General features: G+C 44.6%; 1 protein-coding gene across 1 annotated transcript in view; it reads left to right on the top strand.

Annotated features, from left to right (window-relative positions):
- The window catches only part of LOC120029886 (thyroid hormone receptor alpha-like), a 198262-nt gene extending 190589 nt beyond the window's left edge, over window positions 1-7673 (top strand). The window contains exon 11 of the mRNA XM_038975194.1: window positions 3528-7673. Coding sequence (XP_038831122.1) covers window positions 3528-3778 — 251 coding nt within the window. The 3' untranslated portion in view covers window positions 3779-7673. The remainder of the gene's footprint in view (window positions 1-3527) is intronic.
- The last annotated feature ends 8697 nt before the right edge of the window (window positions 7674-16370 follow it).

Genomic DNA, 16370 nt, shown 5'->3' with positions numbered 1-16370 from the left:
ACCGGGTCAAGGGTCAATGGACAGAGGTCATTCAGGTCAGAGAGGATTCAGGACGAGTTCCAAATCCATCCCCTACCACCTAGGCACTTTGTGTGGATCTGAACGAACTATAAGTAAGAATAAGTCAAAGTTGCTGTACTATTAGATGAAGGTAACTAGGCTAATTGTGATAAGTGTACCGTATTACATATTGGATCGTTAAAAAATAAAAATTTTACATTATCTTGTAGTTTACCAATAAAATGGTCTGATGGTGACGTAGACATAATTGGTATTCATATCCCTAAAGATAGAAATTAACTTACCACAACCAATTTCAATAGAAAGTTAGCAAAAATAGGCAAGATTCTGCAACCATGGATAGATAAATACCTGTCTATTTATGGAAAACTCACATTGATTAACTCTTTAGTCCTATCACAGTTGACTTACTTACTTAGGGCTCTGCCTACTCCAGACAACTAGTTTTTTTTAATTATATGAGGGAGAAAAAAAAAGACACTTTATTTGGAACGCTAAGCCAGACAAAATTAAACATGCTTATTTAAATAATGAATATGACTTTGGGGGGCTGAAATTATTACATATTAAAGCCTCTCACTAAAAGCTTCACTCATATATAAGATATGCTTAAACCCGAACTGGTTCCCCAGTAGATTACTAAAAAAGATGAATCCTTTGTTCAAAAATGTAGATTACAAAAATACAGATTACAACTTCTCATTTTTGATTATATGAAAATGAAACTTTGTTCAAAGTATCGCCCTTTCGTAAACAAGCCGTACAAAGCTGGTTACAATTTCTATTTTGTCCTCCAGAAAAGACAGAACAAATATTACAACAAATATTATGGTTAAACTCAAATATACCGTTTTTTTTAATGGTATTATATTTATTAATGATATTATGAATAGGATTGGTGGAGTTGTCACACATGCAGCTATTGAAAATATATGGGAACGTTTGCTCAATCCAAAATCACAACCAACCGATTGCAGCATTACTGCAAAAATGGAGGAGGCAAGTGGAAGAGAAATTAAGGCTATTCCATGCGAGACAAGGCACGTCTGCCCAGTGTGTGTGTGTGTGTGTGTCACAGGAACCGGCCTAATGACAGAACTGAAGGTAGAAACTGAAGATCTCGTACAACGATGTGTACTACTCCCTTCATAGAACAGCGCAAACTGGCTCTAACCTGAATAGAAAGAGGAGTGATAGGCCCCGGTGCACCACTTGAGCAAGAGGACAAGTACATTAGAGTGTCTAGTTTGAGAAACAGACGCCTCACAAGTCCTCAACTGGCAGCTTCTTTAAATAGTACCCGCAAAACACCAGTCTCAATTTGCCATTTGAGGACTTGTGAGGCGTCTATTTCTCAAACTAGACACTCTAATGCACTTGTCCTCTTGCCAGGTGGCGCACCGGGACAGGTTTTCATCAAGGATCTCTCTGTACTTTGCTCTGTTCATCTTTCCCTCGATCCTGACTAGTCTCCCAGTCCATGCCGCTGAAATACATCCCCCAGCATGGTGCTGCCATCACAGGGATGTTGTCAGGTTTCCTCCAGATGTGATGCTTGGCATTTAGGTCATTGAGTTCAATCTTGGTTTCATCAGACCAGAGAATCTTGTTTCTCATGGTCTGAGAGTCCTTAGGTGCCTTTTGGCAAACTCCAAGCAGTGCCTTTTACTGAGGAGTTTCTTCCGTCTGGCACTCTACCATAAAGGCCTGATTGGTGGAGTGCTGCAGAGACGGTTGTCTTTCTGGAATGTTCTCCCATCCCACAGAGGAACTCTGGAGCTCTGCCAGAGTGACCATCGGGTTCTTGGTCACCTGCCTGACCAAGGCCCTTCTCCTCCGATTGCTCAGTTTGGCCGAGCGGCCAGCTCTAGGAAGAGTCTTGGTGGTTCCAAACTTCTTCCATTTAAGAATAACGGAGGCCACTGTGTTCTTGGGAACCTTCCATGCTGCAGAAATGCCTTGGTACCCTTCCCCAGATCTGTGTCTGAGAAGTATTTGTCTGTAAAAGTCCTTTTGTAGGGGAAAAACTCATTCCGAATGGCTGTGCCACTGCCAAGTCATGTGAAATCCATAGATTAGTGCCGAATGAATTTATTTAAAATTTACTGATTTCCTTATATGAACTGTAACTCAGTAAAATATTTTTAATTGTTGCATTTATATTTTTGTTCAGTATATTCATCTAGCCGCCCATCTATCCATTGATATACACTACGTGGCCAAAAGTATGTGGATACCTACTCGTCGAAAATCTCATTTTAAAATCATGGACATTAATATGGAGTTGGTCCCCGCTTTGCTGCTATAATAGCCTCCACTCTTCTGGATTTCCCCTAGACGTTGGAACATTGCTGCGGGGACTTGCTTCCATTCAGCCACAAGAGCATTAGTGAGGTCGGGCACTGATGTTGGGCTATTAGGCCTGGCTTGTAGTTGGCGTTCCAATTCATTGCAAAGGTATTCGATGGGGTTGAGGTCAGGGCTCTGTGCAAGCCAGTCAAATTCTTCCACACCGATCATGACCAACCATTTCTACGGAGGCATTGTCATGCTGAATCAGGAAATGGCCTTCAACAAACTGTTGCCACAAAATTGGAAGCACTGAATCGTCTAGAATGCCATTGTATGCTGTAGCGTTAAGATTTCCCTTCACTGGAACTAAGGGGCATAGTCCAAACCATGAAAAACAGCCCCAGATCATTATTCCTCCACCAAACTTTACAGTTAGCACTATTCATTCGGGTTCTTCTGGCATCCGCCAAACCTAGATTCTTCCGTCGGACTGCCAGATAGTGAAGCGTGATTCATCACTCCAGAGAACGCATTTCCACTGCTCGAGTCCAATGGCAGCAAGCTTTACACCACTCCAGCCGACGCTTGGCATTGCGCATCTTAGGCTTGTGTGCGGCTGCAATGGAAACCCATTTCAATAAGCTCCTGACTAACAGTTATTGTGCTGCCGTTGCTTCCAAAGGCAATTTGAAACTCGGTAGTGAGTGTTGCAACCGAGGACAGACAATTTTTATGCTCTACGTGCTTCAGCACTCGGTGGTCCTGTTCTGTGAGCTTGTGTGGATTACCACTTTGCGGCTGAGCCGTTGTTGCTCCTAGACATTTCCACTTCACAATAAAAGCACTTACAGTTGACCGGGGCAGCTCTAGCAGGGCAGAAATTTGACAAACTGACTTGTTGGAAAGGTGGCATTTATGGTCTAAGGCACTGCATCTCAGTGCAAGAGATGTCACTACAGTCCCTGGTTCGAATCCAGGCTGTATCACATCCGGCCGTGATTGGGAGTCCAATCATGTTGTATATAAAAGTACAATGAAGGTAGTATGTAAAATGTATGTATGTAACAAAAAAATATGTTTTCTTTTTGTCCTCCTTTCCCCATGATAGGCTAGGTGAAATTTGACCCTCTCTGTTTACTGACACACACCTTTTTCTCCCTCCCTCCCTCCCTCTCTCCCTCCCACCCTCTTCCTCCCCTTGCCTTTGGTCACAGACCGCTCGGGCCTCACGAGCAGTGACAAGATCGAGAAGTGCCAGGAGACCTACCTGCTGGCGTTTGAACACTACATCAACTACCGCAAACACAACATTCCCCACTTCTGGCCCAAGCTGCTGATGAAGGTGACGGACCTGCGTATGATCGGGGCGTGCCACGCCAGCCGCTTCCTCCACATGAAGGTGGAGTGCCCAACTGAACTTTTCCCCCCGCTCTTCCTGGAGGTCTTCGAGGACCAGGAAGTGTGAGTGGCGCCCCCCCTGCTGCCGAATAGTAGTGGGGCGACTTGGGAAAGGAATGGCAGTTTTTCTGGAGCGGGGAAGGGTTTTGGCAGGACTTGTGTTTCTCCGACATTTACGTGGTAAACAACAAACAACAGGCAACAACCACACACCAGCAGCAGGAGTCAAACAAACAATGATTTTTGCTTTTAACCAACCACCTCTTCATACCCGTTTTGGGGAATCAGTTTGGCGGCCCTCCCTGTCTGAGCAGTCTTATCCAGTGGGAGTTGCATCCCTTTGCCAAGGAACGCGCACACACACACACACTCTGGGTCCCTTCCCAGATCCCTATTGGAGGCACCTCATTTGTCACTCGCCACTAGATGGTGGTCCTCACAGCTTTGCACCTGTTTGACATGATAGCAACCATGTTTTAAACTGGTCCGCTAATTTCAGTCTCAGAATTAGTGTAAAACAATAATTCAGGAGACGCTGTCACACACAAACAGAGGTCCTGAGCGTGTGCCGTATAGCGTCTACCGTAGAGCAAAGCGACCAGTACCTACTATCACCTCCCAATGCAACTGAGCCATGAACGTGATCATGTTTGAAACAAGTCAGGTGCTATATTTATAAGTCTCCTTTATTTGTCTGAAATGTGTAAAACTACAGACCATGGCTCCGTATCTACCTTCAGTTCTGTCATTAGGCCGGTTCCTGTGACACACACACACACACACACACACACACACACTGGGCAGACGTGCCTTGTCATTGCCTGTGCTGCTGGTGCCCTCTTATGAATGACAATTGAGCCCTTCTCTCTCCAAGGAAAGTCATCGCAGTGAAGGAAAGAGGGGAAGATGGAAGGGGGCCCACTGACAGGAGAGTTCTCAGAGGAGTAAGAGTGAAAGAGAAGAGGGGAGGAATAGGATGAGAGAGAGAGAGTTAAATCGCTGGCAAGTAGATTCAGTGGCTGGAGACTGAACAGTATCCATATAGACCCCTGTCTGAATAGCAGTGAACAAGGCAGGCAACTCATGTCTCTCACACACACACACACACACACACACACATCCTCACCTCAGAAACTCAAATGCCATGTTTACTGTGCACATTGCAGTGATGTAGCCCTGACCTGCAGGGTAAATTAGTCCAAGTCTGCGCCTGTGTGACTCAGCTCAGTATGGCCCCTCCAAGCTTCCATACTCAGTTGTTAGTGTAGCGGTCACTGAGAAAGGGCAAGGTCAATGACGTCTGCCATTTACCTCAAAGTGGGCACACCTTCAAGGCTGGGGCGCCGCCATTGCTCCTGTGCCAACAGGCTCTACCTCACCTCTGGACACAGGGCAGCAGTCTCCAGCCTCCTCACCCACCCATCTACCCACACACACACACACACACACACACACACACACACACACACACACTCATAAGGATACTCAACAAACACACATAGGTGCATGTGCCTGGGTGGAAACTCATAGGCACACATACATTAAGACGAATCCGTCAAACACACAATCTCAGTACTACCACTCAGTTGAAATGAAATACCACTGAAGACAGGAGGGCCTGCCCTTCCCTATGGGGATCTCATTGGTTTCACTGATTTCGCTCCTCTTTTTCGGGGAACGGTAACCATTACGTTCGGCTTTTCTCTTTTTTTTTGTTATGCGGGACCAAGTGTCACTATTCGAATTTGGAGTCCCTTATTTTTTTCCTTCAGTTGAAACAGAAGCCAATCAATCAGACGACGGAGGAAATTGCATGTACAGTCCGGCCGTCGCTCTGGAAGAGGATTGGCCGGAGGAGCGATACACCGCGAGCGAGCGGAGAACCACGAGGTGACCAGGCCGTAGACGGGGCGGGTTTAGCACTGTTGAGGGGGGAAAAAAGTTCAAAGAGACAACCGATTTTGATTGAACGCTAAGCAGTAGCTTGTGAACGACTGAACGAGGTGGCGGGAGGGATGAACGGATGGATGCGTTTCAGCATTCCCGGGAGCATGTGGAGGAATGCGTGAGGACATGGAGCCGAGCGGTGAGTGGGATCAGGATGGCGGGTACTCATAGCAGAAGGCCAAGCCTAACTGCAGCAACCTCAACCGCCGTAGTTGGAATCAACCCGAAATCGACTGTTACCGGACTTCAGAGCACTCTAGTGGAGCAGCCAGAGCCCCCTCACACTACTGCAGTAGTCCCAACCCCTCTCTCCACCCTCATCAGCAACTATACAACCCCTACTCCTCAAACCTAGCCCCAAGTCATTTGTCAGGCATGCCCCCTCCTCTGAAAGTCCTGGCCTACTCTGTATAACATAGGCCACTGGGACAGGGCTCCCAACCAACCGTGTCACATTTTCAGTATTAAACCAACAGCCCTCCTCCCCAACCCTCATCCACTCTGGGCTGGAGACGTCCCTGGGTGAGGGAGGGATGGTCCGGGGTCTGTTTGTCACTCATACACTCTCCTCTCAGCATTGGTCTCCAAGTCTACCCAGATCCAGCCCCAGTACATACTCCTTCCCCTGCCCAACCACCCATTCACCCAACTCAATGTTAGAAGGCCAACGGTAGGTCTGAAAAATGTACACCCAAACTGAATCCATGCCTCTCCCTTGTGAGACAAGGCTGGCCATAACCGCTCACTTAGAGCGGCGTTACCGAATGAATGTGAACGCAAAGCAGCAGTGGGAGCGAGTGAACGAGAGAGTGTAAGGGAGTGGGACAGAAAGAAGGTGGGGGCATCAGCCCTTCCTTCCGTCCTTCGTATGGCGTGGGTTCGAGGGGGATCGTCGCCCGTTGTCAAAGCACCGTTATGAACTCAGAGGACGGGGAGATGATCAGGTGGTCTCCCCCTTAACGCCCTCATTGAGACATGAGTCCCCACCTTCGGCTCTCCGTAAAGGAGAGACACCAACTTTCACATGGAGACGATCGGCAACAGAAACAGAACCACCATTCAATGGATGCGGGTATGAAACTCCAAGCTTCGTTGACAAAGAACCAGTGTAAATGACAGAAAAAAAGGTCCTTAGTTCTTGTGAGCCTATTGGGTGTGTGTGTGAAATGGTTGGTTGAAATGCTGCTTTTACCTTCGGAGTTGAATTTCTATTGAGAAAGAAATATATGATGATAATGATTATGAACCCAGAAAAGTGAAATGAGACAAATGTGACTTTAAAAAGACTCCTGAACAAAAGTTAAACGCTTGGAGATCTTTTTCCCGTCATTTTATCTCAATTTTTTTTTTTTGATGATGTTTATGTATTTTTTTTGTTACGCTTAAACTGCTTTGCGTAAAAGAAAAAAAAAGAACAGCCGTGGTCACTTTTGACCATGCGTGCAGCGTAACGTAGACATTTCACATCACCTATAGTTTGTGTTGATAAGCCAACTGTTCTGTTGTCTGTGCATCTGTCTGATTGTCCGTCCCTTTTTTCAGGAGGAATTTTCAACAAACAAAAAACAGGAATATTCTTTATATATATATATATATATATATATGTTGTTTCCTTTTTTTATGAAAGAAGACTTTGAAAAAAAAAATCACAAACAGGAAAAAATAATGCAACCGAAATTGAAACACAATCTTCTCATACCTCGCATAACACAAAACTCAAAACGGAACTTGGGAGGAGTGATGATTCACAGGCACATGTGGAAGTGCGTAAATGCATTAAAAAGAGAACATTGAGGTATATATGTGCTTGTGGCGTGTACGCATCTGTAGCGATTACAAAAAGACTCAACCACAAGCCTTGGCGCTCGCTACCTATTCAATTGGTTCTAGGAAGATTGTGGACACGACATAAGTAAAGTCTCGCACCATCAACAGGTGCTGAAATGGATTGCTGGCAGTTGGCCCCTCCCAGGTGTATCCACCACCATAGATAGTGAAGTCAAATGTGAATGGCCTAGAGCTTGGGGGGGGGGGGGGGGGGGGTGTCTTTTGTAATGGCTGAGTGCTCTATGGTATTGAATGTAGCTGATAGGACGGGGCTGAATCTGAGCCCGGTACCCACAACCTCACTTCCGCTCACCAGCAGAATGGACAGTGGTGTCACATAGACGTTACATGCAAACAAACGGAGAATATTGCCCATCTGCAAGGTGCAATATATACAGTATGTTTTTTTGTAAATACTTTTATTTTTGTTTTTTATTCTTTTTTGTTTTATTTTGGCCACAACCAAGGATGTAAATATAAAAAAATGAAATATGAAAAACCAGTATATGTAAAAACATATGCAACACTCACAAACTGGATGTTGAGGCTTGAGCACCTCAAGGGGGGATGCGATGTATATTAACGCTTTATACTGTACTTGTGTGCTTGTGTGTGCGCACTCACACGCGCATGTCGATCCGTATTCAGAAGTGGCCCCGTGACATTAAGCATCCCTGTGCCTCCTATTCTTTGCAAAGAGATAGCTAGCCATCCCTACATTATGTCAGGGCCACAACTCTAAGCGCTATACAGTCAAGGCTATACAGTGTGTCCACCAACAGACTGGTCTCTCCAGGCTAACGACGGGAATGGGTAGCAGCCACAGTAGACAGAGGATGTGAAGGTGTAGTGGATATTGCCCGTTTAGAAGAGGGGGGATGGGGGGGGGGATGGCAAGACTTCGCTAAAAGAAAAATCAGTCAAAATTCCCAATATGAAAGCTACGCCTAAACCACAGCTTGCCTGGCTACTGCCCGCTACATCTTAATTTGGGATAGCCCATTTAATGGAATCCCCCAACAACCCTGTCCTTTCATCAGCAGTCACAGCATGGTTCAGTCCAACAGGCTGAAACATGGTGAGAGGGGGGAGATTGTCTGTGATGTTTAGTTTTTTTTTTTGGGGGGGGGGGGGGGGGGGGGGGGCTGTGTTTGCTCCACATATGTCAAATGTAGAGTTTTGTGAAAACACAAAAAGAAACGCAAGTAGCAAGATGTCTATGCAAATCCCTTACAACCCCTCCAAAAGCGTGCTCCCGTTACTGGCGAGGCAGACTGTCAGTCATGTTTAAATTAAAGCAGTTTCAACCTTGTCCGGATTCCCCTGACCCAACTCAACTGCATGAATCCCACTGGTCCTTATTTGATCTGGGTACAAAGGCCCTTGCTACTCTGTGCGGGCTGAGGGTCAGGGCTGTCAAATGAGTTGTGCCCAGGGTTGACGGGATACTCGAAGGCTCTGTCTCCAACCATGACCCAGCTCACCGGCTGGTCCCTGGGGTCCAGCAAGTCTACTTGTTGAAATGACAAAAGGCCAAGTGTTGGAAGGGCACTGTCATAGAAAAGTTGTGCTGTTGTAAACTGCTCCAGAATCAGTGTGTGTGTGTGTGTGTGTGTGTGTGATATGTGTATATCTGTGTTACAGTATTTGTCTACATGATACAACGCTCTCATGGTTCAGCGGATCGATTCGGTGCTACCTAACAAGGCCCACGTAGCCTCAGACGAGCCCCTACATTTTTGTAGCGTTCTTTTAGAAAGATGAGTGGATAAAAAAAGAAAAAAAACGCTGGCAGAGATGAGCTTTAAATTATTTCATCTAGCGGCCAAAGGAATGTCATTCAAGACGTCATGGCGCTCAGTGGGTGTCGGACGACGTACGTTGGCGAGATGCGAGCAACTTGTGCAACGGCCGGATGATCTCTCACCTCTCCTCACGGAGGTCAAAGGCCAGACCACTCAGAGACACGAGCGAATGCACCGCGGCACAATCATTGAACACACCAAGTCGCCACGCATCAACAGGACAGCTTTAACCCGCTGTACACTGACATAGCAGCATGTACGTAGTTGAGATGCACTTTCAGTAGCCTCGATTCTAAAGTCTTTCCGGAGAATATAATAATATAAAAACAGTTAACGATTGTGTCAGCATAAAGAGTTTAAATATACTGATTGCACCCGATAATGACCAAATAGCGCTTGCAACATGTTAACTATTAGAATTAGTTGAACCGTTATATTAGTGTCGCTGTAGCCTCAAAGCCATAGCAGTTGACTTTTTTTTATAATTTTTTTTACAAATGTTTTGAATGAAGTGCGTTATGTGAGCGAGTGGTGCTGTAGTTTAACTAGTCTTGTCAGTATTTACTGTGAGACAATATGAATTTGCATGGCTGGTTTTAACATGCATGACCCATGAGAGTGTTGGCGTGAACACCTACTCTGAACATGCACACTCACAGACATGCACCTTGTTTCTCCGGACTGGGTAAGAAAGCTATTGAAGGATTCTCTCAGGTAAAAAAAAAAAAAATGCATTTTCTAAATAAATGATGATAGACCTTAGACGAACCACAATTGTCAGCTCATATTTGTTGCCCTATGGATGGAGAAAGTTATGCTACGTACTGTTTGCACTGTGCTCCCGCTCGTTGGTTTTCCTAGTTTTTTCCCCCTTTACCCTTCCTCATACAAAGAAACTGCACCGTATCCTCATAGCTTTGTTCAAACGAGAGGGTACTTCTGCCCGCGTGTGTTGGTTTGTGCGAATATCTGTCTTTCTGTCTCTGTTTGCCTGTATTTATAATGTCTGTCTGCTTCGGTGCGTGTGTTTGGTGATAAACACTCTGACTCACGCAGGACTTTTCTGTATTTGGGCCAGTTCCTTGCCCGCAGACAAAAATAATTATACCCTACGGTCCAGAAGGAATCACGTCTCACCTTTGCTTACTACATACAGACACGCATACAGTGTGCAAAACAGATTGGAACAATCACAGACAGTGGATTCCTGTTTAATATTCCAGTCGATGCGCTGTCCCCTTTACAGCTACAGTGCAGGCAGCAATACTCAGCTCCCCCACACAGTTAGCGTACGGTCCACTTGCATGGCTTCCATCCAATATGGCAGCAATTCACCATCCGAGGAAAAACTTTGCACCTCTGTCCACAGACGTGTTCTATTTAGGTGTGCTTAATGCCAATACTTAGTGATGCATTGGAAGCTTGGTATGGCTCAAATTTGTCCGTGGTGTATGTGTGTGTGTCCGACCTCGTCGGTTTGTATGTGTGTGTTGTGGTGTGTTGAACATGCACCGACCTGCTTTGTTCTCCCCAACTCCCTAAGCATCTTTTGAGGCCGCCAGTACGAGACAGATTTCTATAAAACAGCCTTGTCATAGGCTCACATTTTTATTTCCCTTGACGAACGTAGCCAATAACGTGTTCAAGAGGTCAAATAAGGGGTGCTTACATTTGTCCTGTTTCGCTCCATGTACAAGTGGGTAACCTGGACGAGTGTGGGAATGTTTTTTTTTTTTGCATTTCCCAACTCCCCCTGAGGCGCCCTCGAAGAGTGGGGTCACAGCCAGGGATCAGCGACTATTGACGGTGACCCTGGAGCAATTAGGGTTAAGTGCCTTCCTCAAGGGCAGATCGACAGATTTTTCACCTTTTTCGGCTCAGGGATTCTGAACTAGCAACCTTTCGGTTACTGTTCCAACACCCTGACCGCTAGGCTACCTGCTGCCCAATAGGCTTGGGAACAGTTCGGGGCTGGGTGAGGGGGGGTTGTAACTCACAAGTGCAGAATGTGAGCTGGTAGGAATGCTTTAAAAAGGGGCTCAGCTGGAATGACTTTTATGCTTGCAAATGGAAACCAGACTGTTGATAGTGTTACCTCTGTCCTGGGTTCTCTTGTTTTTGGCATTGCAGGTTTTGAAACGGCTGCCTTGTTGATTGTGTTTTGTATTGCTCCCATGTGAAACTGTACTGCAGTATTTTATGTAGAGATCGATGATTTGCGTGGACTTTCATTGGTTTTCTTAGAAAAAATGCAGACAATGGAGTTGGGCTGTTGGGGGAAAGATAGGCCTATATGTATGTTTGCTTGGTTTTTCCAGCTTCGGTTTCCTAAGAATAACATTATGAGGATATCGTCACAGAGAAGTAGAAATGACGAGAGCAAACACCCCCATGAAGGCAATTCTGATGCAACAGAGGCAACAGAAAAACTATTTTTCGAGTTCAGAGATCGGAGGGATCTAATGAAATCCCCAGATTGCCATGATAATCCTGCCAACAATAACAGGAAAAAGGGAGTTAGTGTGTGTGTGTGTGCGCCTGCGTCCATGCGCGTGTGTATGCATGATATAGAGAAAGAGGTAGGTCACGCAGCTCTGTGCGACTACATTTTGTGTTGTGAAGTGCTTAGACTGTTCAAAGTCGTGACTGTTAGGTGTCGGTAAGTCATCCTCTAGATGTGCTTGTGTACAGTAAGTAAGTTGAGTAAGAGCGAGCACATGACTGTAGTCATTAAAAAGCACTATGACCCTTCTATGGCACATTGACCTGCACTGTGGCCTGCTCACTGTCGCAGGCATGGACAGCTGGGCATGTTAGAACGTGTGACGATCTTTGAACGGGAGTGAAGCAATTGCTCTGGCGATTCGTCTGATTGTGATGTATTGAGTCTGATTACTTACTAGGCCAAATTTTTCTAATATTTTTCATATTAGTTATTAGCACTATTAGGTAGTGCCTTCAGAAGCTTTTGAAGGCAGGTGATTATAGTTGGTTGGTCGGCTATATGCTGCTTGGACATCCTATGTGTCTATTGAAATTTGTAAATCGTGGAGATATTTTTGATATTTTTGACAGCAAGGAATGTACACTATTAATGAAAAAATGGATTTCGAGAATTTGCATGCCATATGTATGAATGCATATGCAAAGATTGTCAGGTTGAAAACGGGTTTGATCGGTTGGGACTGCTCAGGATTGAATGTGAGGCCTCAAAGGGTGCTTTCCTTAACCCCTCCTCTCCCCCATGCTGTCCATCAAATGTGTCTCCTGTCTTTTTCACGGCACTGCTCTGACATGTACCCTCCTAGCACAGATCAAACTTCAATCCCATTGACCAATACTCAACTATAGCCTTTTATTGTATGGACAGCCAGAGATATACTCTGTTAAGATAGTTAAGAAATCCAGCAAAGGGATCAAACGTTCTCACAGAGAAGTTCCACACAGAAACAGACGGGTCTAATTGAGTCCATAGTTCACAAATACCCACTACTCAATCCAGTCTACAGTAGCTGGTCTTCACAGAAGGGTCCATGTTAAACTGCCTCTCTTACTGTCTCCACTGTTCTCCAGTCCTGGAATAGGGACTACACTCTGGGCGATGTTTTGTTGTACAGGTGTGTGTGATCTTTTTGTGTCGATGTCTATCACCTGAACTTTCGCAATCCACTGTTCTATCCAGAGAATGGATGTGCCAATTTTATTTGAAAAGGTCTTGACGGTGCACTTCAATATGATAACTGATTCAAAGCTATGGGTTTTATCTTACCAAATTTGACCAATGGAAAGACGCAGAGGCGAGCCTCAATATGGCTGGGTTGGATTTTATTTTGTCTGGTTCGAGTCATTTTTGTGTCACTTGATGTTGTTTTAATGGATATTTTTGTCCTTTTTCAAATTGTTTTTTTCTTCAAAAAAGTTTTTTAACCAGTCCGTTAGCTAACTTCACTTATATTTGTGGTATTTGTTACATAAAACAGAATTCAAAATCTTCAGCCAGCAGTACATGTAAATCTATCAAGGCTGTAGTCTTAATCTTAGACTGCTGTAACTGGTGTCGGCCAGAGAGCACACAGTAGTACCCTGCTGAAAAAAACTGCATAGGCTGGTGACTAGCCTTCTCTGTGTTGTTGCTGGTGACCAGCCTTATCGGTGTTTTGGAACTGGTCACCAGCGTACCAGCGTATGCTGGTCACCCACAAAACCTGCGTAAAATCACATTATGCTGGCCTGCAAGGTGACGTCAAATTCCTATTATAAACTAGGTGGGTCGAGGCCTGAATGCTGATTGGCTGACAGCAGTGGTATATCAGACTGTATACCACGGGTATGACAAAACATTTATTTTTACTGTCCTATTAGGTTGGTAACCAGTTTATTATAATAATAATAATAACAATAAGGCACCTTGGGTGTTTGTGGTATATGGCCAATATACAAAGGCTAAGTGTCCAGGCACTCCATGATGCGTCATGCGTATATAAGAACAGCCCTTAGCTGTGGTATACTGGCCATATACCACACCCCCCCGTGCCTTATTGCTTAACTGGAATCCCGTCTGAGTGGGGATAGCCAACAATTCGCTATCTTATTCACCCACAATCTGCATTCAGATTGACTGCCTGGGTTAAAAAAGACAAATAAATGAGACTATGTAAACCATCTAAACTGGAACAACCATTTCAATAACGGGTGCAATAAATCCAACTAACAGATTGGATTAGTTTAGAAAAAGTTATTTATCTTTGTGTAATTAATTGATTAATAAATCAATGTACATGCAAAAACACAGATATTGAAACAAATAATTATAAAAAATAAAACTGCAACAGAGCATGCTGGGAAATAGGATTATTATGGGCGTGGTTTAGCAGACAAGCTTGGCCAGCTAGACAATGCTGGACCAAAGCATACAGGCATATCAGGAAGGGTTCTTTACTGCTGTGATGGTTGTGAAGAACCATCCTGTTCTTTCCCTCTCCACCATGTTTTCCTTTCATGCAATGAAAATGTGCTACACTGTTAAAAAGTTCCTGTAATTTTACAGTACACTACAGGCTACTTGTTTCAATGAAAGTATGCTAAACGACAACAAGTTACAGATGTTTTACAGTTGAATTAAGGCGTTATTGCTGTAAAAGGACAGTACGCTGCTGAATGCTGGTTACCTGAGACTATAACTCACCATCTCTTGGTTGCTAATGACCTGAATTTCCTGCTACACCGCCAGGTCTGTGGGCATGACAGAGATTGGCCATAGATTTAATGGCAAGAATACATTTCTGCACTTTGCTAAAAGTTATCCCAGAATCAGGTCAATAATTGTCAGACAATCTGACAACACAAACTTAAAAATAGCAGTGCTCAGGGACACTTGATGTAAAGTGTGCATAATTGCTTTGGGGATTTGAACTTGTAAGCTTTTGGGTTGAAGTGCATTAATGTTTCAGCAGTGCCACCAGGTACACCTTTATTACCAAGAACATACAGAGCCTTAGGAAAGTATTCAGACCCCTTCACTATTTCCACATTTTGTTAGGTTACAGCCTTATTCTAAAATGTATTAAATAATTTCCCCCCCTTATCAATCTACACACGATACCCCATTATTTCAAAGCAAAAACAGGTTAAACATTTTTGCTAATTTATTCAAAATAAAAAAAACTGAAATATTGCATTTACATAAATACTCAGACCCTTTACTTAATACTTTGTTGAAGCACCTTTGGCAGCGATTACAGCCTCAAGTCTAATTTGGTATGACGCTACAAACTTGGCACACCTGTATTTGGGGAGTTTCTCCCATTCTTCTCTGCAGATCCTCTCAAGCTCTGTTAGGTTAGATGGGGAGCGTTGCTGCACAGCTATTTTCAGGTCTCTCCAGAGATGTTCGATCGGGTTCAAGTCCGGGCTCTGGCTGGGCCACTCAAAGACCTTTCAGAGACTTGTCCCAAAGCTACTCCTGTATTGTCTTGGCTGTGTGCTTAGGGTTATTGTCCTGCCCCAGTCTGAGGTCCTAAGTGCTCTGGAGCAGGTTTTCATCAAGGATCTCTCTATAATTTGCTCCGTTCGTCTTTGCCTCAATCCTGACTAGTCTTTCAGTCCCTGCCGATAAAAAACAGCCCCACAGCATGATGCTGCCACCACCATGCTTCAGTGTAGGGATGGTACCAGGTTTCCTCCAGACGTGACACTTGGCATTCAGGCCAAAGTGCTCAATCTTGGTTTCATCAGACCAGAGATTCTTGTTTCTCATGGTCTGAGAGTCTTTAGGTGCCTTTTGGCAAACTCCAAGCGGGCTGTCATGTGCCTTTTTACTGAGGAGTGGCTTCCGTCTGGCCACTCTACCATAAAGGCCTAATTGGTGGAGTGCTGCAGAGATGGTTGTCCTTTTGGAAGGTTATCCCATCTCCACAGAGGAACTCTAGAGCTCTGTCAGAGTGACCATCGGGTTCTTGGTCACCTTCCTGACCAAGGCCCTTCTCCCCCAACTGCTTAGTTTGGCCGGGCGGCCAGCTCTAGGAAGAGTCTTGGTGGTTCCAAACTACTTCCATTTAAGAATGATGGAGGCCACTCTGTTCTTGGGCCCCTTCAATGCTGCAGACATTTTTTGGTACCCTTCCCCAGATCTGTGCCTCGACACAACGACACTACGGACAATTCCTTCGACCTAACGGCTTGGTTTTTGCTCTGACATGCATTGTCAACTGTGGGACCTTATATAGACAGGTGTGTGCCTTTCCAAATCATTTCCAATCAAATGAATTTACCACAGGTGGACTCCAATCAAGTTGTAGAAACATCTCAAGGATGATCAATGGAAACAGGATGCACCTGAGATCAATTTGAGTCTAATAGCAAAGGGTCTGAATACTTATGTAAATAAGGTATCTGTTTTTCGTTTTTAATACATTTGCAATAATTGCTAAAAACCTGTTTTCGCTTTGTCATAATGAGGTATAGATTGCTGAGTTTTTTTTTATTTTATTCCATCCATTTTAGAATAAGGTTGTAAAGTAACAAAATGTGGAAAAGGTCAATAGGTCTCAATACTTTCTGAAGGCACTGTATAACCACAAA

Source organism: Salvelinus namaycush, chromosome 35 (genome assembly GCF_016432855.1).
Source record: "Salvelinus namaycush isolate Seneca chromosome 35, SaNama_1.0, whole genome shotgun sequence".
NCBI classification, from domain to species: domain Eukaryota; kingdom Metazoa; phylum Chordata; class Actinopteri; order Salmoniformes; family Salmonidae; genus Salvelinus; species Salvelinus namaycush.
This window is presented reverse-complemented; position numbering and strand designations above follow the sequence as displayed.